Here is a 20,988-nt window from a genome sequence, read left to right as displayed (position 1 = left end):
TCAGGCGATGAGCTGGGCCCAGTCCAGCTGGCTGATTCCTGTGGGCTGGGCCAGGTTCCTCTTCCAGACCCCATGTGTGGTGTTTTTATCACTGTCACCATCACTGCCAATGCAGGGCTTGTTCCCCCTCAAAGCAGCAGGCCCCAGGACAAGGCAGTACTGCTCAGCATGGGATTTGGGGTCCTGTCCCGCTCCCCCAGCTGAGACTCGCCCACTGAGCTGCAGCACCCGAGAGCCAGCCCAGTAGGCCTTCTGCTCTCTGCCCATCAGTCAGGAGGCCGTAACTTCCCATCAGGGCTCCCCCCACAGAGTCTGTGAAGTCACACAGGCAACCTCAGGCGTGCTGCTTACAGAACAGCTCAGCCAGGGCCAGGGAGCAGAGCTGGCACAGTGTGCGCTGCCATGTTAGCAAGAGCATACACTAGGCTCTCAGCTTCTCGCTGTCCACCTTGCTGGATGTAGCCCTCAAGTCAGAGCCTGGCCCCTGCATTAGGCAGAGAAAGGTCCTCTTTCTCCCTGCAGCCCACAGTAGCCCTCTGCAGCTTGCCCTGTGAAAGTGGGCTCTGGAGTAGAAAAATGTGCCTGTGATGACCCTAAGGCAGGGCAGTCCTGAGGCCTCACTTGCAGCTACCTAACGTGGTAGTGTGGACCCCCAACATATGTGTGAATGCGAGCCTGTGACCCCCTCCTTCCCCACCCCATGTATGTTTTATGATAGGCCAGGGACTCCCCCCCCCCACAACACACACATGACAACAGTAGGTCTGGGACACCTCTCCCCCAGTATAGGAAGGTATACCACATCAGGTCCAGTTCATATCCCTGGGGAGCTGTCTGGAGTAGCAGCCCAAGGATCTATAAAGCCTTTGATTTTATTGCACGTCATATAAAAGCAGCTGTACCACATGTAAGACAAGCACCTGGAGCCTCAGACTCATTTTTGGGCCTTTGCCCGTGCCTCCTGGCTGCTCCTAGAGCCCTCACAGCTCTGGGGACACGCTGCAACCTGCTCACCAAGAGTGTGCTTGCTTTGAGGCCTGGGCTGTGCTAGGCCTGGGGGCCGTTCAGCGTGGAATCTGCTGGTAACAGTGAGAGGGCCAGGAGAACTGGCCCTGGTCACATATGGCCAGGGTTGGTCTCAGTGCTGAGGCAGCGGGGGCCAGCCCTGGCCTGCAGCTCAGGAGGCACTTGTGAGCCACAGTGCATGCAGAGTGGCCAGAGGGGCAGGATCAGGTCTTGCCCAGGCCAGGAGGGGCAGCCCACTGGGACAACATGAGGCAGACAGTGTACTGGCAAGGAGTGGGGCTATAGCCTTGATCCTGCTGCTCCCAATTCCATCCAGGAAGCACAGTGGAGAAGGTCTGGTGCTGTGGTTAAGGCTGAGACACCTGTGGAGGCCTGGTGGCCCTGGGCATCCTGGCACCTCACACACAGGGACGGCAGGGGCTTCTGGTGCTAGGAGTGACCTCTGATAGTGGAGGTCAGGCTGCAGCCATCACTTCTGCCCACCTTTCTTCTTGCCCACACGCTGCAGCCTCTTCCTGTTGAGCTTCTCCTTCCGGGCAGCAGCGGTGGTGAAGGTGATGCAGTGAGCGTCCAGGATGTCCAATAGCTTGCCCATGGCCACACGGATGCCGTTCTGCCTCAGCTCAGTCTGCAGTTCAGCCAGCTCCAATGGCTGGTACAGCAGCACCTTCCGGTGCAGGGCTGGTGTGGAGCGGATGTAGCGCCTCACTGCCTCCTCCACGTCTGCTGCCGGCATGGCTGCCTGGGAGGCACTGATCCCCTGCTCCTCATCACCAGCTGACTCGAGGGCCGCCCCAAACTCAGCGGAGGAAGAGCTGGAGAAAACAGACGGTGACAACTGTGACACCCACTCCCTGGGGCCCCGTGCAGCTTGGCACGTTGGTCCTGACAGCAGCCAGCCTGGGTAGGGTCCCCTGGGTAGGGAGGCACAGGGCATGGGGTCAGGAGCTTGGCAGGAAGAGCCCCTTACAACTATCTGACCTTCCCAGACTCAAACCCAGAAGGCAGTGGTGGCTTCTTGGCCCCAGAGCTTCTGACCCTGCCACTTCCATTGTTACCTTTGTGAACTGAAGGAGCTGTCACTGCTGTCCACAGATTCCTGGGAGGCTGGGAGACGGGTGTCCCCCTCAGGGCCTGCTGGCTGGCCCGGGCCTAGGACACCACCTTTGGGCTGCTGCTTCCTGTGTTGGGGGCCCTTGATCTTTGAAGGTCCCTTGGAACTTTGAGGTCTGGGGCCCCAGGCAGCTTCCAGCTGGGCACAGCCCTCAGCCCCGGCAGGCTTGGAGGTCTCGGTGCTGTGGCTCTGGCTAAGCGGGGTAGCCAGGGGCATCTCTGAGGCCTGGATCTCATCCTCCGAGTCAGACTCCAGGGTCTGGTGTGTGTACTGGAAGATCTCCTTCAGTTTCAGAACCATCTGGCGCTTGGGCAGAGGCCGGACTCCAAACCTGCATCAGAAACCACGGAAGTGTGAGGCCTGCACCTCACAGCCTGTATTCCCACTTGGTGCGTCTTCCATGTTAGTAAGGGGCAGTTACAAGCACACCCAGTGATAGCTGTGTGTGACTCAACTCTTGGGGGCCCGATTTTGAGAAACACTTAAAATACAGTGTCTGTGCTATGTGCCAACTAAGCTTACTGCACAGAGTACTCCACCAGGGACGACCCCGTTTCCTATAGAGTACTCCAAGGAGGAGTGTCCCGTGCTTAATGTGACTTTCCCTGGGTGCCGAAGGGCCCAGCAGCCTCACGTGGATGGGATCATTCAGATTCTTTGGACCAAGACTCTCTCGCTGCACTGTTAGCGCTGGTACAAGGCTCCATCCCTGTGGAACATGGAGACCACGTGAAACATGCCTGGGTGGGGAGTTAACCTGCAGGAGTCTCATCTGTTGGCCTCTTGGGTCCCATGACTCGGGAGGCCCAGGAAGTTCACCTGTGCTCTGGCAGCGGCACATGCTTCTTGAAGGGTGGACTGCAGAACCTCACAGCCGAGCCCACCAGACCCGAAGGGACCACGGGTGTCCTTGAGCCCGATCACGTGCAGGAGGAAGAGCAACACTGACCTGTCCAGTTCTTTCCTCAGTACCGGTGTCTCCATGATGGAATACCTTGGCATTGGAGTTATGGGTACTTTGGGGGGCAAATTCTTCTTCCGATTAGCACCTTCTGGATGAAACAAGCAGCACACATCTTAGCTCACAGGATGTGGACTTACCGCTCTGAGCCTGCATGTGGAGCCACTGCAGCCAGGGTGTCTCTCCTGCCCCAACGACCTGTGCAATCACACTTGGACTGGAGGTGCCATCTTGGAAGGCCATTCATGGGCCTGTGGACTGTGCCCTGTACAGGGCTGATGCTGAATGAGAGGCACTTCTGGAACTGGTCAACCATTACATTACATGGAACTCTAAGTGCCTTACTGTGCCGTGACAACTTGAGACGATCCCTGTGACCCGCCTGTGCTGGTGGCTACCAATAGGCAGACCTTAGTATTAATTTAAAATTCAACAATGAAAAACAGGCAAAGGATCTACATATGCACTTCTCCAGAGGACTTACACAGGGGTCGGTGTGGTGTGTGGCAAATCAGGGTAAACTGCTGTCTGTGGTGCCAGAATCCCATGTGGGCACCAATTTGGACTCCAGCTGTCACACTTCCAATCCAGCTCCTTCCTCGCATCCAGGGAGACCTGGATGGAACTCCTAGTTCTTAGCTTTGGCTTAACCCACTGAGGACATGTGGGGAGTAACCAGCAGAAGGATCCACGGTGGCCAGGGGCTGATGCAGGAGCCCTGGGGAGTGCAAGAGTGGCCACCCAGTGCATTCATTCTTTCCCCTCCCTCTCACTCTTGCCTTTCAAATTAAAAAAAAAAAAAATGGCTGCAGGGGTGACTGTTGACAGGGAGATTTATTTCTGAGGTGACAAAAATGCCTGCAGTTAGTGACGATGGTCACATAGCCTTGAGTGCACAACAAAACCCACCAACCTGTGCACCCAAAGAAGGTGAATTTGGGGATCTGTTACTTTAAAAAAAATCTTGGGCCCGGCGCGGTGGTGCAGTGGTTAAGGTCCTTGCCTTGCACGCCCGGTATCCCATATGGGCACCGGTTCTATCCTGGCAGCCCCACTTCCCTCCCAGCTCCCTGCCTGTGGCCCGGGAAAGCAGTCGAGGACGGCCCAAAGCCTTGGCACCCTGCACCCATGTGGGAGACCTGGAAGAGGCTCCTGGTTTCAGATCAGCATAGCATCGGCTGTTGCGCTCACTTGGGGAGTGAATCATCGGATGGAAGATCTTCCTCTCTGTCTCTCCTCTCTGTATATCCGCCTTTCCAATAAAAAAAATAATAAAAAATAAATCTTTAAAAAAAAATCTTTCCTGGGCCCAGCACGGTGGCGCAAGTGGTTAAAGGTCCTCGCCTTGCATGCCCGGGATCCCATATGGGTGCCGGTTCTAATCCCGGCAGCCCTGCTTCCCTTCCAGCTCCCTGCCTGTGGCCTGGGAAAGCAGTCGAGGACGGCCCAAAGCCTTGGGAACCTGCACCCGCGTGGGAGACCCAGAAGAGGCTCCTGGCTTCGGATCGGCATAGTATCGGCCCGTTGCGCTCACTTGGGGAGTGAATCATTGGACGGAAGATCTTCCTCTCTGTCTCTCCTCTCTGTATATCCGCCTTTCCAATGAAAAAATAATAAAAATAAATCTTTAAAAAAACAAATCTTTCCAACAACTAGGACAAGTTAGGAACACACAGACTTTGATTTTTTTTTTTTTTATCCGCTTTAGGACCAGGGATCCACAGGAGAGCAGAGGCTGTCTCCCGGAAGACGTGCCCATTCTTGGGTCACTTTGTGGCCTGTCATGAGGCCTCATTGGAATCTGCAGCCCAGGATGCCCTGTGGCAGGGTTTGTCACCCCTGGAGCTGGTGAGAAATGCAAATTCTGGGTCGTTCCGGCCTCCCCCCTCCCAGAAGCTTCTGCCCTGGGAACAGTAGCTCTGAGGCTCAGAGACTGAAATGACGCAGGAGGAAGCCCCCCTCCCGAGGGAAAGGAGCATGGGCTCACTGCCCACGCCCCTACGCCTCATTCAGAGCACTGGGTGGCCACTCTTGCACTCCCCAGGGCTCCTGCATCCAGCCCCTGGCCGCCGTGGATCCTTCTGACCTGCCAGTTCTAGATCCTTCTGCCTGACTCCTTCCACCCTGCATGCTGTTCCCCAGGTGCACCGCAAGGAGCAGGAGTCAGCACCGCATTCCTTCTGACAGCAGAGGCGGATATCCCACTGGTGGAGAGGCCGCGTCCTGTGGGCCCAGTAGGCTGGGCACTCAGCCGGTGCAGCTGGACACTGGGTGAGTGCTGCTTCCCTCTGCTGGAAGAGGGTGAAGGTGGGAGTCCTTGTCCCGTCTCAGGCACAGCTGAGGCTCTATAGGTACCGTGGTTTGGAACAGGAGCTTGCAAATCTGGGTTTCTAACCAGTACCCCAGGGAGTGTCAGGATGCAGCCATTTAGGGCCTGACCAGCAGGCTCAGGCTGTGTGGGCCCCCCAGGCCCTCCCACTCCCAGCACTTACTTGGCATCTCTGACGTGGCTGACCGCTGAGCTCCATTGGCACCTGGGGTCCGCGCTGCAGGAAGAGCTTTTGGTGACCTCTGCTCCCCGCCGTCCCAGTCATCCCAGAGAGCCGAGTTCAGAAAGCTTGGTCTGCTGTTCCCCGGGGAGCTGGCCGGCAAGGATGTCTGCGGAGACCTTCTGCCATGGGTGGGTGGGGTGACCAGGAGGCCAGGAGCGTGACCAGCACTGTAGGCTGGGGCCTCCTGTGCCCTGTTGCAGGGGCTGCTGGTACTCAGGGGGCCCGTCCGCTCAAGATTCACCTGGTCGATCGGGATCGGGGAGAGGGGCTCGGCGTGCCAAGAGCAGTCGTCCACCAGCACTGGAGGCTCACGGTCCAGCAGGGGGCTGCTGTGTGCCTGCAGGGAGGCGGCCTCCTGCTCACCCTCACTGTCCTCCACTTCTACCACCTCATTCGCCTCAGCCTGGAGGGGCCAGAGCGGCCTGGGCGGAGAGCATGTTGGGAACTGCCAGGCCAAGTCAGGGAGGCTTCCCCCAAGGCGACTAGGGCCCAGTGGAGAGGAGTGCTTGGGGTGCCTTGCGTGGGGCCTGGAGGGGCTTCCGCAGCCCCAGCCCCCACCATCGGATGCCCCCGAGGTGGCTGGAACATGGGCTGCGGCCTGGTTCTGGGACACGATCACCGAGAATGTGTGCGCAGTTCCCCTCGCCCGGGGAGTGCGTGCAGCCCTCTCGTTGGCTGGAGTCCTGGGGCTGAAGCTCACGATTCTGGACTGGGATGAGCAGTCATGGCTCCTGCTGACCAGTGGTGTGGCAGGCACCAGCCACGAGGTGTCCGTGGTGCTGTCCTCGGGGTCGCTCCTCTCACAGAGCCCCTCCTCCTGCGACTCGGCTCCTCCCCCAGGCGGGCTCTGGGAACGCTCCAGGTCCGCGTCCACATCAATGACCGAGAACAGTTCAGCGGACTTGGAGCTAATTCCTGACACTGTCCTTTCTTTTGGGGAGCCAGCAGCATCCAGCATGCCCTTGGCTTGCTCCAGTCCCAGCTCTTCGTCAGAGTCTGATAGGAGGATAACCTCACTTTCCTGGCTCCTGGTGCAGGGAGTGCTCAGAGCCTGAGAGCTGAGCTGCTCTGGCCTTGACTGGGTGAGGTCAATGGATGCCAAGGGGTCCCAGGCGGTCGAGGTCCCCCTGGCTTTGTGTTCTAGCTGGGTCAGCAAGGTGAGGACACTGCTGACCCTCTTCTGCGGGGAGGGTGCGTGTGGAGATGGCAGATGTGGAGAGGCTGCTTCAGGCAGCCCACCCTGTGACTGGGAAGAAGCAACATCTGTGTGATGCAGGTTTAGACATGGCTGGCCAGGACTCCTGGAGACGGGGTGCTGCGATGGCGGGGAGCTGAGGCGGGGTGGGGATGCCTGCTGGGAAAGCCCTGCCCCCATTCCTCTGATGGCTCCGCTTTGCTGCTCGCCACTGCGCTTTGTCTGGGATGATTCTGAGAACTCTGCTTGTTCCTTGTGGTGGACAAGGGCAGACTGCGAGGGTACTTCTCCCCGTGCCCAGCCACTCCCAGGAGGGCTGGGGGAGCCACAGTGACTGCCTGACTCCACTGGCGCTTCTTGCTCCTGTGACCCTGCCTCCTTGGCTCTGATGTGGTGCTGGCCCCGTGATGACCGGCCAGCGCGTGGCCTTGTGTTGTCCTGGTGTGGTGAGGCCTTGGCCCCTCCCAGCACCGAGAACCCCGTTTGCTCAGTTGTTTCCAACTCCTCAGTACCCTGCACGCTTGCCAGGATCTGTGCAGATTCCGGGCTCTCCTCCCGGGGCTGGGCAGCCTCGTCCATGGCTGTGGCCCTTTGCCCCTGGAGAAGCTTCCGCTGAGTTGCTGCAAACTCGTAGATCTCCTCCATTTCGGCCTCGTTCACCTGTTCCCTGTCTCGTTCACCGTCCTCGGGGTTCATCGGGGTCTCTGCCTCCTCCTCGCCGTCCACCCACACTGACTTCAAGAGCTCTTGGAAGTTCTCCACTCTGCTGGCACAGCTCTTGTCCTCCTCTGCCCACTGTTCTTCCTCAGACTCCACTGTGGTGGGCACTTGCTGGCATAAGTGGACAAGGTCACTCACACCAAACCTGTAATAGGAAACACTGCCAGTCGTTCCCACACAGCACAGGCGCCTGGGCAGGGAGAGATGCATGCTCAGCCACCCTCCTTCACGGCTGTGGTGACCTGGGCAGGCCTCAGCCGGCCAAGCAGGGTCTTCACGAGCTGGGAGTTGGCCCTGGCCTTTCCCTGCTCTGAAGACAGAGCCCACGCACCTGCCCACAAACACTCCAGGGCATCTTAAGGCACATTCACAGACATGAAGGGGTGCATCCACCTGGGTGTGCCAGCACAGCAAACCAAGAAACCGGAGAGGCAGAGAAAATGTGCCCCTCAAGGCAGTGTGCCCAGTGTCGGTCCTGGCAGAGTGCACCTGTGGGCAGGCAAGCCCAGGCACCTGCTTACAGGCTCAGCGGCCCAGTGAACCCTGAGCTGTTATTTCTCCAAGTGTGTGTGGAAGGGCTGAGGTGGCCCTGGTTGACAGGGCTTCCTCAAGGCTCTTAGGCATGGCACTAGGGGGAATGCCTCTTCTATGCTAAGCTGCTATGTGTACACAAAGCCGGTTAGGCTGCTGAGGCAGGGGCTGGACCACGCATGATCGCCACATACACTTGCTTGGCCCTGGCTTGGCCATTGCAGCCATCTGGGAAGTCACTGAGCAGACAGAAGATCCCAGTCTCTCTTTCAAATAAATAAATCAACCCTTTTAAAAATTTGCATGAACAGGACTCAAAGTTCTGCCAGTCCCTGAGGCTAGAATACAGGGGAGGGGCCCCATACCTGAGGGCCAGGGAAGTGAGGTCAGGGACCAGGCGGGGAGACAGGCTGGTGTCCGCAGTGTAGAGGTAGCGCAGGAACGCCTGCACTGCCTCAGTGCTCACGTCACTCAGCAGCACACGCTGGCCCTGGGCCCCGTCCTCCATGGCGGAGAAGCCTTCGCTGCTCACCTGAGGGCAGAAAGGACACAGTGAGGCTTCCTGACAGATGGTGGAACCTGCATGGTGTGCAGGGCCTGGCACATCCTGCGCAGCTCTGGCCTAACGGGGAGAGCATGGGCCATCGCTGGACCAGGAATTGTGTGGGTCAGGTCATGACCAGTCTCTTTCTTTAAAAGCCTGTTAGGATTATCTGTTCAAGAACCCAACTAGTTGGCTCTTGACACGTCAAGGGCTCTAGAACTTTTTGACAGAGTTCATGTAGTTCCTGCTGTTGCTTAAGTCGAACACCAGGTTAGCCTGTGTCAGAGCACAACTCCCTGAAGACATGAGAACCTCCTATGAGAGAGATCTCTCGTGGGGCAGGCATCTGGCGCAGTGGTCAACTGCTGCTCATCCTTGGGTTTGAGTCCCATCTCTGCTTCTGATCCCAGTGTCCGGCTACCATGCTCAACAGTCTGAATCCCTGTCATCTCCTTGGGCTCCTGGCTTTGGCCAGGCCCAGCCCTGGCTACTGCAGCTATTTGGAGTAAGAAAGCAGATGAAAGATCTCTCCTCTCTCTCTGCCTTTCAAATAAATATAGGAAATACAAATAAAGTCAGAGAGAAGGACCAATTGTAAAACTTTATAATTACATAAATTGAAAGAGGGGAATAATTCTGGAGAAAAAGGCTTTCATTCAACAGAAACAGAGAATGTGAGGTTTCCCAATCCTGAGTTCATCCCCTCACACCAGCAACTCAACGTGCCTTTGTCCTCTTTTTCCACAGAAATGGGAGCCTGACCGCAACAAAGGAAACGAGCTTGAGTAGGAGAAGCAGGGTAAGACCACGGAGAGGGTGGTGTGAGATGGAGGGGGCCAGCAGAGGACAGGGAAGGGGTAAGGTGGGAGCGAGAGTCAGGTGACACAGAGGGAAGGGAGCCACCCAATGGGCACATACTCACATACTGAATGAGAAGTGGGCATCGGGCATAAAGCACAAACTTGTGGGCATAGAGCACCTCCCCACTGTCCGTCTGGAACTGGACATCACTCAAGTGTGGGTTATTGACCATGGTGCTGAAGTCGGCAATCAGCAGCCCAAAGGAGAGCTGAAGTGGGACAAAGAAGAGGCATTAGCCCTCTACCACCACGAGACCTGGCTAAGGAGGGCACCTCCCCCTCTTCAGGGCAAGCTGTGCTGGACTCCACTTTGTCACTGTGGGCACTTGGCAGTCCAGACTGATGAAGATGCCAGCCTTGTTCTCAGGTTCTACTGCCCACCATGCCCTCGCTGGCACAGGAAGGCAGCAGCAGTGGACAGAGGCAGGACAGTCGAGATAAGGATGTCCTGGTAGCATCCAAGGTTCTGCAGCGCTGGGCAAGTGGGGACTTGGTGCTCAGAGCAGCTTGGTGTGAAGGACCCACAACCCAAGTCCCAGTAGCTGCAGAACCACTGTCCATGGCCATGCACGATGCCACTGCACTAGCCTGTGTGGGGTGTGTGGCTAGAGAAAATGTCTTCATGGGGCAGTGCCAATTCTGAAGGAAACCACATGCTGAGCCCACTCCTACACACACAACATAGGATGCTGCACTGTGAGTTGGAGCCCAGCCCCATCCCCACGCCCAGCAGGGCAGTGAGGTGAGGAAAGAGCACGCAGAGCAGACAGCTGTGCAAGGCTGTTGCACGAGCAGCGATCCTGGGCTCCCAGTACTAAATGGGCTTCAGGACAGAAGGGACAGAAGCCTCCGCAGCAGTGTCCAGGGGTGGCCTCTGCTGTGTCCATCTGCTGGGAGGCAGAGCTGCTCCTCGGAGACCTATGGACTGGGGCAGGGTCTGGAAACAGCAGGGGGCAAGATTAGCCACGGCCCCCACATGAGGTGCTCACGTGGGAGACCCCGGTCCTTACCAAAGCATGGTCGCCTCCCTCAGGGTGCTTCTCCTTGGGTGGCAGGACAAAGCCAGTCAGTGGAAGGCTGCAGGGTACCACATCCAGCCCTGAGAGGAGGGGTCAAGGTAGAGATAATGTCATCTCTTGATGACATGAACAGCCAAGATGACGGCACCCACCCCACAGGACAGGCTGCACCCGTGTGCCTGGGAAGGAACAGATGGAGAATGTCTTCACAAACAGGCTTCCTCGTGTGGACTGCTGGCTCTGTGTGCCCAGTGCTGGGGAAAACTGGGACAGACTGCCTGTGCTAGTCACTCCTGAGCCAAAGCTCCCAGAGGGACTGTGCCTGCCCCTGCAGCACAGGGCTGAGCCACTGCATTCTGTCTGTTGTCTCACCTGGGGCTCCACCTGAACTGGCCAGGTCTCCTCTGCTGGGCTCAGGGCTGGTGTTCAGCTCCTCCTGTGCCAGGTCCACGAGGTCCTGCAGGGCCTGGTGCTCCCTCTGGGTGGTGGTCAGCGACAGGTCTCCAGCCCCGTGGCCTGCACCGGGACTGCTGGGAAGATCAGGTGGCCCTGGCAGGTCTGGCTGTGGCTTCTCAGGTGTCAGTGGCCGGGGAGGCTCCTGCAGGTAAGTCAGGGTGACTGCGGCTGCTGTAGAGCATCAGCCTCCACACAGGTGCAGGGCCCCGCGGAGGACCGAATGTCACTGTGCTGCTCTGACTGGTGAGACCATGCCTGTTACTCCTTTGCAGGAAGCCAGGGGCCTCAGGAAGAAGAGACTCGCCCAGACCCACCTGCAGGATGGTCTGGAACACGCATTTTGAATGCAGGTTCCTAGGTCCCTCCTCTGACGCCTCATGCCAGCCACACTCTGAGGAAGCATGGTCAGTTCTGGACATCAAGGGTCTTTCCTGGGAGAGACACTCAGGTGCTACAGAGGGAAAGCATGGATGCGCCCCTTCACCTCCCCTCCGACCTGTGTGCTGCCCAGCGTTGGTAGAGGACCTCCCACCTGTGCCCCAAGCATCTGCATGTGTGACCGGAGGGGCAGGGCTCACCTTGGTGGGCTGCTGGGGCACGATGGGGGGGACCAGGTTGGCTGTGTAGAAGGACTCCACAGCCCAGGCTCCGGTCAGGGCACTGCCCTCCCACAGGAAGTTCTGCTTCCCTGCTGCCTTTCTCAACTCTTCCTTCAGGATCCTGCTGGCTGGCAGCTGCGGCGTGCTGGGCATCTCCATTTCCTCCGACAGGAGCATGGCCACGCGGTCCTCTATCTGCCTGCCTGTGGTCTCCGAGTCTTGGATTAGTAGCTGTGGGGGAGACGCTGGGGGTTTCTTCTTGCGACTTTTCTTCTCTGGAGAGACCCAGAAGTGACACGGTCAGCAGTGGAACCTGGAACTCTTTCTCGCTCTGTCTTTTTTTTTTTTTTTAACAGATCTATTTGTTTTTATTTGAAAGACATATATACAGATAGACATATATACATCTCCCATGAGGGTGCAGGGTCCAAGGCTTTGGACCATCCTTGACTTCTTTCCCAGGCCACAAGCAGGGAGCTGGATGGGAAGCTGGGCTGCCGGGACTAGAACTGTCACCCATATGGGATCCCGGGCACGTGCAAGGCAAGGATTTTAACCACTAGGCTACTGCGCCAGGCCCGGAACCTGAAACTCTTTTGGCCGAGGCCACTGCTCCTGGCCACACATACCTGCTCCAGGTCGAGTCCTCTCTGAGAAGGCGCTCTCAAGCCTGAGGGCTGTTGCGGCGGGGCTGTGCTCCATCTCAGACCGGGATAGGGCCATGGCTACCAGCAGGTCCTCGGACGGCGCTTCAGGCTGGCCGACCTTCCGCCTCTTCCGTGGCTCCTTCCTGTGGGAGGTTCCTTTCCGTTTCGAGCCTCCAGTTGGATTGCCAATGCTAAAAGGTGTCCAAATGGAGAAGTTGGGTGAGGGTCAGAAGCATCCACGCTTCTGAGGCCAGGCCCACTGCACCTAAGAGGCCTCCTAGGATGGCTCTCCTTTGGGGTTGGGGTGGGGGGTGAGACACTAGCAGAAGCACCTGCTTCTTCAGTTCTCTCTGTCAATTCTCCCATCTGAGGGCATTCCACAGAGGCCGAGAGGTCAGCCAGTCCAGGCAGGGCCAGACAGGACACTGCTCGGCGGGCTCCTGACATGTGGTGCTGCGCACCCCAGCTATGACAGCGTCTGGGAGAGTCAACACTTCCTGGTTTTCCAGGTCGGCTCCCTAGATCCTGCGGTCTTCTGCCTGTTCAGATGCCCTGACGGCAGAGGAGTTCTCACTGGGCAGCTCCTCCGTGTGGGGCCTGAAGGACAGGCTGGGCATCTGTGTGCAGCAGCCTCTTGCACTGGAGGAGGCAAGTGCAAGGAGCTCCCGGCTGGAAAGGAAACATGGCCCCACAGGTGGCCCCGGCCTCTGGTTCTAGTGCGAGCTCACACTGGCCACCGGGCCTGGGACCACTTGAGAACCTCAGATTCTCCTCACAAGGTCTAAGTGAGCTCAGACCCAGCTCCAACTTCTGTGATCCTGTGTGATAACCATGGCCTCTCACCAGGATGCATGCAAGGACAGGAGCCAACACTTGTGCTTCTGCCAGACACCCCCAAGCTTTGCCTCAGGGGAGAGGAGGTGCAAAGTCCCTGTGACAGTGGCCAGTTACAGTGGCTTCGATGATGTCCATCTTAAAGCCTGGCTCCTGACAGCTGTCACAGGAAAGGAGCCCGAGCCCGAGGCAGTTGGGGCCCACGCCGCTGGTGCTTCCTAAAGCCAGGCTCAGTGCTAGCATGGTGGGGGCAGTGAGGCGCCAGCACAGCCTCAGCCACCTGGGCCTGTGGTTTGCATGCCAAGGACCCACTTCCCTGCAGTCAGAGTGCCTCCTGTTTTGACAGCAGTAATCCATGCAAATTTTCTATCAAGGGACCTGTGGTTCTGTCTCACCAACCTTGAACTGTGTTGAATAATCTGACATTAATAAAAATGAGACTACACTGAGGTGAGATCCACACTGTAAGACAACAGTGGATGAGGAAAAGTGAACACGCAGCCCTGTTCACAGGTGACCCACCTGGCTGAGGGAGGGGGTCCTCCTGCCTCGGGCTGGGCCGTCTGCAGCCGCACGGCCTGCAGCAGGAGCTGGGGGCCGACCTGCATCTTCACCGCGCACTGCTTCAGGTGGCTTGCTCTGCTCTTCAAGGTGAGAAAAGGCTTGCCGCAGATGGGGCACTCGGGGATCTGAGGGGCAGGTGGTCTTTGTGCTTGTTCTGCCTTGTCTAAGCACCTGGAGAAAGACAGGGAATCCAGGAGGTCAGCTGGGATGCATGTCAGCACGGACACGGTGTAACCGTGCTGCTACATCCTGTCCCCTAAGCCAGTGCACTCTTCACAGCCCCGGGTTTTCTAGCACTCAGCTCAAGGCTTTGGTTAGATGTCTGCTAGCAAAGGTGGCTAAAGCTGCCAAAATGCCCTTAGGTCCCAGGGATCTCAATTTGGGTGAAAAACACTCAAAAGACCTGAAAACAGGTCTTGGCCAGGAGCTGGATTGCACACAGTGGGTTGTATCTCAGCATGCAATGCAGCATCCTGTCATTGCCCATGGGTGCTCCACTTCACATACAGCTTCCTGCTTATGTACCTAGGAAACTGGCTTAAGTCTTTCAGTTTCTGCTGAATGTGGGACACAGGGATGAAGTTCCAGACTCCTGGCTTCGGCCTGGTCCATCACAGGCACTGTGGCCTTCTGGGGAGTTAACCGGCAGATGGAAGATACCTTTCTGTATCTACATGTGTTTCTGTAACTCTTTTTTTTCTCTCTTTTTTAATGATTTTATTCATATTTAAAAGGCAGATTTTTATAGAGACAGAAGAGAGAGATCTTCCATCCACTGGTTTTCACCCTAAATGACTACCAACAACTGCCAGGAGCTTTTATTGGGTCTCCCAGATCGGTACAGGGGCCCATGGTCTTGGGCCATCCTCCGCTGTTTCCCCGACCACAAGCAGGTAACTGATGGTAAGTGGAGCAGCCAGGATAGGAACCAGCATCCATGTGGGATGCCAGCACTTGCAGGCATGGGATTAATGTGGTAGGCCATTGTACTGGTCCCACTCCTCCTTCAAATAAATCAACCTTAAAACACGTGTCCAGAGCAGCTCACTCTCAGGGCCCAAAAGGCAGAACTGGGTGAAAAGCTCAAGATCAAAGTGTGCACACCAGGGGATTTTTAGGCATGAAAACAAATGAAGTTATGTGCTACCTAATGCTTTGTGGCCAGCAGTAGGTCACATACACAGCCTGCTTCTGTGAAGTTCCACAGCCCCGCGATGTCTGGCTGTCCTGGTTTGTTGAAGGACACTGTGATGTTCACACAGTGAGGAAGCAGTGCTAACCATACCGATACTTTGTGGATGAAACACAGTATTAAGAGGGCAGAGTAAAGGACAAAGACTGTATTACCCCAGCTGCACAGTGCCTGGAGAAGGCAAATCAGACAGGAAGCTGACTAGTGGCTACCAGGGGAGGGAGGGAGCAACAGGGAGTGACTATTAATGGGCTGGGATTTCTTTTTGGGTGATGAGAATAATCCAAAAGGGAATTTGTGAATCATGTGAGTTATTTCTCAATGAGGTGACAATATTGAGGTACTTCTCAGGCATCGCCAGGTTCCCACTAGAGCCTGGAGAGACCCTGGCTCTGGATACATGCGTCAAGGAGGGGACAGGGTACACGGTTCCCACCTGTTCATGTGCTGCTCCCGTCGGACCACGTTCATGGTTGAGAGGTTCTTCTGACAGATCTGGCAGAAGAACAATCCCTTCTCCTCCAGGCTGTCATTGCACGCAGATGTTGCTTCCTGCCCAAACTCCTGCTGCAGGGCCAGCGCCATTGCAGCGTCACTGTCTGTGGCTGGCAGTGCAGGCTCACATCCTGTGAAATACCAAAGGGCGTTGAGCACTGGCCCCAGAGACGGGCATCCTCGCGGATCTCTGCCGTGGGGCCACTAGCTCACTGGGCACGGACACCAGGCAGTGAGAAGAACCTGACAGAGCCAGCACTGTCACACAGCAGGTAAGGCCCTGGCTTGACATGTCAGCATCCATGGGCATGCCAATCTGAGACCCAGCTGTTCCACTTCTGATCCAACCCCGTGATAACGTACCTGGAAAAGCAGCAGAGGACGGTCTGAGTGTTTGGGCCCTTATACCTCATTGAAAACCCGGATGAAGCTCCTAGCTCCTGGCTTCAGCACAGCCCCAACCATTGCAATCATTTGGTGAGTGAATCAGAGGATAAAAAATGTTCTGTTCTCCACTCCCTGCTTGTAACTCTGCCTTTTAAATACATAATATTTAAAATGATATATATAGAGAAGCCTGGAGCCAGTACCACCTGCAGAGACTGGGCACGAAGGGGTCCCTGGCAGTACTCTTCTCAAATTTTACCACTCATACAAATACTTGGGAACCTGTTAAATTGTGGTTCCGATTCAGGAGTTGCAGGTGGAGCCTGGAACCCTGTTTCTAACAGCTCCAGGTGTGGCAGCTGTGCTGTGGCCCAAGACCACTGAGCAGCAAGGATGCAGGGAACTTGCCTTTTACTTCTACGAGTCATTGAATGATTTAATCAGAAGAAAGTGTTTTGAAGAGATGAAACCAACAGAAAACAACAAAACCCATGTGATAGAGTTTCCACTGATCTTTATTGAACTGTGTCTCCTTCAAACAATAACGACTGTGGCATCGTACCGGTCAAAATAGGTCCATGTGGCACCCAGACCTAACGTCGAACAGGTTCCAACAAGATCAGTGCCACCAACAACCTAATTATATAGGACACCTGGTGTCTCTCTGATCCTGAGACCTGCTCCAACCGGAAGCAGGAGAAAGGTTGCAGAGACAACAGTGCAGCCTCAGCACGGTATCACAGGAGGTGGAGAGTGAGTCAGGAGCTGGGGCTGTGGAGACCACGATGGAAATCTGACATAAGAACCCAGACCTGGAGCTCGCTGGAGGGAGTGGCACAAGTGGCTGCAAGCAAAAAGTTGGGTACCAACTGCAATAAGTAAAATCGCATTGTGGATCTGTGGGTGACAGAGCTTAGAAACCTGCCCCAAGGAGAAGACTCTGCTAACCAGAAGTACAATGATCAAGAGCAAAAGAAGAGACAAAGGCACAATGTATATTACCAAAAACTCCCCTGCAAAGGAGCAAAACCCTTTGCCAACTTTTAGAGTTCACTGAGGAAGACATTGAGAAAAAGGGGGACACAGAATCCATAAGACTCATTTTAAAGATTCTGATAAAAAATGAGAAGCTCATGCAAGAGTTCAAAAAATTTAAGGAAGCAATAAAGCAAATTAAGGCTGGTATATCAGAAATTAAGAACACAGTAGAGCAAATGAAAAGTACAGTGGAGTCTCCAAAACAGAATGAAGCAAGCAGAAGAAAGAATCTCAGAATTAGAAGAAATTTCCTGTCACCAGGGGGAAATAAACAAAAAGCTGAAAGCAGCACTTGATCAGGCCAAAAAAAGTATTCAAGAATTGAAAGACACTATTAAGAGGCCAAATATAAGAGTTATGGGAGTCCCAGAAGGTGCAGAAAGAGAAGCTGAATTTGCAAATGTATTTAATGAAATAATAAAGGAAAATTTCCCTAATCTGGAGAAAGAATTGGGAAACAAGATCCAAGAGGGGCACAGAACTCCCAACAGGCTTGATCAAAAGCGATCTTCACCAGGGCACATGATTATCAAGCTCTCTTCAATTGAACATAAGGAAAAGATCCTTAAATGTACACGTGAAAAAAAAATCAATTGACATATAAAGGAATGCCAATTAAACTCACAGGAGATCTCTCACAGGAAACTCTATAGGCCAGAAGAGAATGGAGTGATGAATTCCAGATTCTAAAAGAAAAAAATTGTTGGCCTAGGATAACATATCCAGCAAAGCTTTCTTTTGTCTTTGAAAATGAAATAAAATTCTTCCACAGTAAAGAAAAGTTAAAAGAATTTGCCTTTTCCAAACGTGCCCTACAAATGATACTTCAAGATGTTCTCTTAAAAGAGAAGAGGAATAGCGCCTACCAAAACCAAAGGCAAACAGGAAGAACATCCCAGTAAAATGACAACAGAAGACTAAACCAATGAACACCCATTGCTCTTGCGCTCTGGGGTGACCTGAGGCTCCTCAGTGTTCTCGGGGTACACTCTGTCAACCCAAGACCAGGCAGGTTTTCTGTTTCTTCTCCTTTCGCTGTTTTCAATGAGAGATGAGGACCCATCTTGCTTAGGGGACAAGAATGGGACCAGCTGCCATCCTGTCTCCTGCGGTGGTCCAGTACGAAGCGCACCAGAGAATCACTGCTCCGAACGCTGAGCCTGGAGCCAGTGAGACCTCTGATGTCCTCACTACGTCCCTGCGACACAGGGCTCCGGGAAGGGGCTACGTGACACCATCAGGAACTAATAAAGCAAATCCAGAAAGTGAGAAACCATGTAAGACAACTAGCGTGGGCTCTTCCGAAAGTGTCATAGTTGTGGGGCGGTGGTATAGGACATGAGCTGCTCTTGAATTTCCACCTTCAGAGATTGCTGGGCTGTGTAAGATGCAATGTGCAAGCTTACGTTCAGTGCTTGTTCAGGAAAAGAACAGCTTCGAAGGGTATTCTTGGGGTCACTGGGGAAATTTGTATATAAGCGGAACACAAGGTGATATAACTGAATTGGGCATAATGCTGCTATTGTGGTTAAGAAAGTAAATCTTAGGAAGTGATGTTACATTGTGTATAACTTTCAAAAAGATACAGAGGCATAAAAAATGCATGTTGGGGCCTGGCATAGTAGCCTAGTGGCTAAAGTCCTTGCCTTGCATGCATCCAGGATCCCATATAGGCACTGGTTCATGTTCAGGCTGCTCTAGTTCCTATCCAACTCCCTGCTTATGGCCTGGGAAAGCAGTCAAGGGTGGATCAAAGCCTGGGGAACCTGCACCACATGACAGACCTAGAAGAAGCTCCTGGCTTCAGATCAGCTCAGCTCCAGCTGTTATGGTCACTTGAGGAGTGAGCCAGTGAATGGAAGATCTTTCTCTCTGTCTCTCCTTCTCTCTATAAATCTGACTTTACAATTAAAAAAAAAAAAGTATGCTGGAAGTATTCTGATTTTAGAATCACAAAACTAATTAAGATCTGCAAAATTAAATTAAAAACAAAATGCCAGCATAGGGGATTCATTTACACTGTAAAAACTATTTAACGGAAATTTTTCATAATAAAAAAAAAAAAGAAGGGGAAAAAAAAAAGTTACTTTCGTCACAGAGCCTAAGTCAGAAATGACCCAGGGAACCTTCCAGTGTCAGGCTGGATCCGAGGAGGCGGCAGGGTAACACACCAGCAGCACCTGCTGGTTCCTTGTGCCTCCCTCCTTCCAGAGTTAGAACCTGGCTGTTTAGAAAAGAACCACGTTTGCCCTACCGTGCCCCGCGGTCAGCTCCTCTCCAGGGCTCTTCAGGCCACGGTCTTCTGGTGCAGCCCCGCGGGAACACTCTTCTGAGGCATGTTTCAGGCGCTCCGGGTCCACTCTCTTGAACTGCTGCATTCGCTGCAGAACCAGCTCTGCCGTTCGGGTTTTGCAGGAGCTCGGAGTTGCTGTGGTCGAACAGAAGGGAGGTGGCCGGCAGTCGCTGTCAGGAGCACTCTCTGGCAAAAAAGGAAATACTCCCATGCATCTCTTGCAGCCAGATGGTGCCATCAGATACAGGTGAGGCACCAGGTTCAAGTGTACCTTTCCAAACTAGTTCTGATTCCGACTGCAGAGTGCAAACTGTTGTTGGCGACCTTGCTGCTTGTGGCAGTGCACACACAGTTACCAGTGACACAGGGGCATGAGTGACACTCAGCAGGGGCTGGTGGCCACACAGCTGTGAATACGCTGCAGACTCCTAAACTGCACATCAAGAGTGACTCTATGGGGTGTGAATCTCTCTATAAAATTGTTAATAAAGTATACTAATGACAAATGTTTTTCTCCTTCTAGCTTTTTCTCCTCTAACTTGGGATACAGACGGCAGTGCCATTCCACGAACGCTGTGAAGTTGTACGGCAATGCATGAGTTTGCATGTGGGTATAATTTCCTGGGAAATCAGAGATCATAGTTTTGATCAGATTCACAAAGGAAGCATGAAGGACCAAGAATATTATAGCAACAGTACTAAGTCTCCTTGTGCTAAGACCTTGCCATCACTGTCCTGAAAGGTGACACTGTTAATTGAGATTAGGAAGTAGAGGTGAGGACATTTTAGATGCAGAATTCAGGAGCCCAGAGGCTCTGTGGTGTTTTACATGCATGGTTGATCTCTAGTTCCGCATGAAGAATGTCTGCTAACCCTAGGTCTCACTGCACCAAAGGGAGGACGGGAAAGCTGATTTACACAAACAAAACCAGAGGAAGAAAAAACATGTCTATATCAGCCATGAAAACAAGGACCTGAAGGTTTTCCTAGGACTTCAACCCTTCCAGCCCACCCATATTCTCAGAAGCTGAGCCACATTGCCTGAGCTATTCCAAGTTACCCATCTTGGACTAAATTCAAGAAAATGAGAGAAGTTGCATTATTTGCACATTTGTGTAATTCATGTGAACCACAAAATTGATAAACAATCTGTGGAAATTATCAAAAAGCAGAGGTCCCAAACATTATCAGGTGGACAATTCCCACATTTCTATTTTTAACAGTCCCAGGACTAGACGGTTATTTTAGTAAACAGCACAAGGCCAAACCCGCTCATTACGCAGTGTCCACGGCTGTTTTTCTCACCCAACAGCGGTGTGGAGTGCCATCAGTCCCCAGGATCGTTGGGAAACTTCCCAGCACACCTCCTACCCCTCAGGATCCCCCAAATCCACAGAATCTCAAATCTCCTTTATAAAATGGTATGGTATTTGCTCATGACCTATACATATCCTCCCAGATGCTTTATATTTTCTCTATTTATTAATCCTAATACAATGTGAACGCTATATAAATAACTTTAAAAACTGTATTATTTAGATGATGACAAGGAGAAAAGCCTGTGCCTGTTCAGTGCAGTGATTTTTTCCCTCTGATATTTTCCTCCTACACTTGGGTGGCTATAGGGGCCAGATGCTGACGATGCTGGATGGCCCACCCAGGGCCAGCATTCACTCCCTGGTTGTTTCCAGAGCTCCCCAGCCCCCGGTTTCCTCCCTGCAAAGGTTGCTCTTGTTGGCTTACCCGTTGGGGTGTCCTGTGCTCTCTCGCAGAGCCCAGGATGATCAGCACCAGGGGCAAGCACATCTCCCTCCCCATTGGCAGCGACAGCCAGCTCACTTTGTTGCTCTGTGGTTTCCCTTCTTGTTTCAGCCCCAGGGGCCTGGTTGCCAGAATGAGGTTTCTTTTCTCCAGGGCCTGGAAGGGTCTTTGTCTTGGGGACCGTAGGTTTGGTCTTTTTC

The 20,988-nt window shown here is 54.0% G+C and overlaps 1 protein-coding gene across 1 annotated transcript; it reads right to left on the bottom strand.

Moving 5' to 3' along the window:
- Positions 1-1,410: 1,410 nt before the first annotated feature.
- On the bottom strand, positions 1,411-19,425 carry LOC121151883 (structure-specific endonuclease subunit SLX4-like). The gene is made up of 15 exons (XM_040973736.1): positions 18,984-19,425; positions 15,251-15,432; positions 13,581-13,793; positions 12,207-12,415; positions 11,557-11,852; positions 10,907-11,120; positions 10,514-10,602; positions 9,566-9,712; positions 8,465-8,631; positions 7,368-7,713; positions 5,594-6,833; positions 3,090-3,192; positions 2,287-2,471; positions 2,085-2,190; positions 1,411-1,841 (listed from the first exon to the last, which is right to left on the bottom strand). Exons 1-15 carry the CDS (start codon positions 19,263-19,265, stop codon positions 1,496-1,498), a joined length of 4,125 nt encoding a protein of 1,374 aa, XP_040829670.1. The 5' UTR covers positions 19,266-19,425; the 3' UTR covers positions 1,411-1,495.
- Between the last annotated feature and the right edge of the window lie 1,563 nt (positions 19,426-20,988).

The sequence above is a fragment of the Ochotona curzoniae genome, unplaced genomic scaffold (assembly GCF_017591425.1).
Source record: "Ochotona curzoniae isolate NIBS_2020 unplaced genomic scaffold, NIBS_Ocur_1.0 contig_2321, whole genome shotgun sequence".
In the NCBI taxonomy this organism is placed as follows: Eukaryota; Metazoa; Chordata; class Mammalia; order Lagomorpha; family Ochotonidae; genus Ochotona; species Ochotona curzoniae.
Note: the sequence above shows the minus strand (reverse complement) of the source record. Positions and strands in the feature narration are given on the sequence as shown.

Coding starts and splice junctions, on each gene's coding strand:
- LOC121151883 (XM_040973736.1), bottom strand. CDS start 19,265: ATGGCACCATCTGGCTGCAAGAGATGCATGGGAGTATTTCCTTTTTTG. Junction 13,794..15,250: donor CGGGAGCAGCACATGAACAG/GTGGGAACCGTG, acceptor GTCTTTCTCCAG/GTGCTTAGACAAGGCAGAAC. Junction 2,191..2,286: donor GCCTGCCGGGGCTGAGGGCT/GTGCCCAGCTGG, acceptor AGCAGCCCAAAG/GTGGTGTCCTAGGCCCGGGC.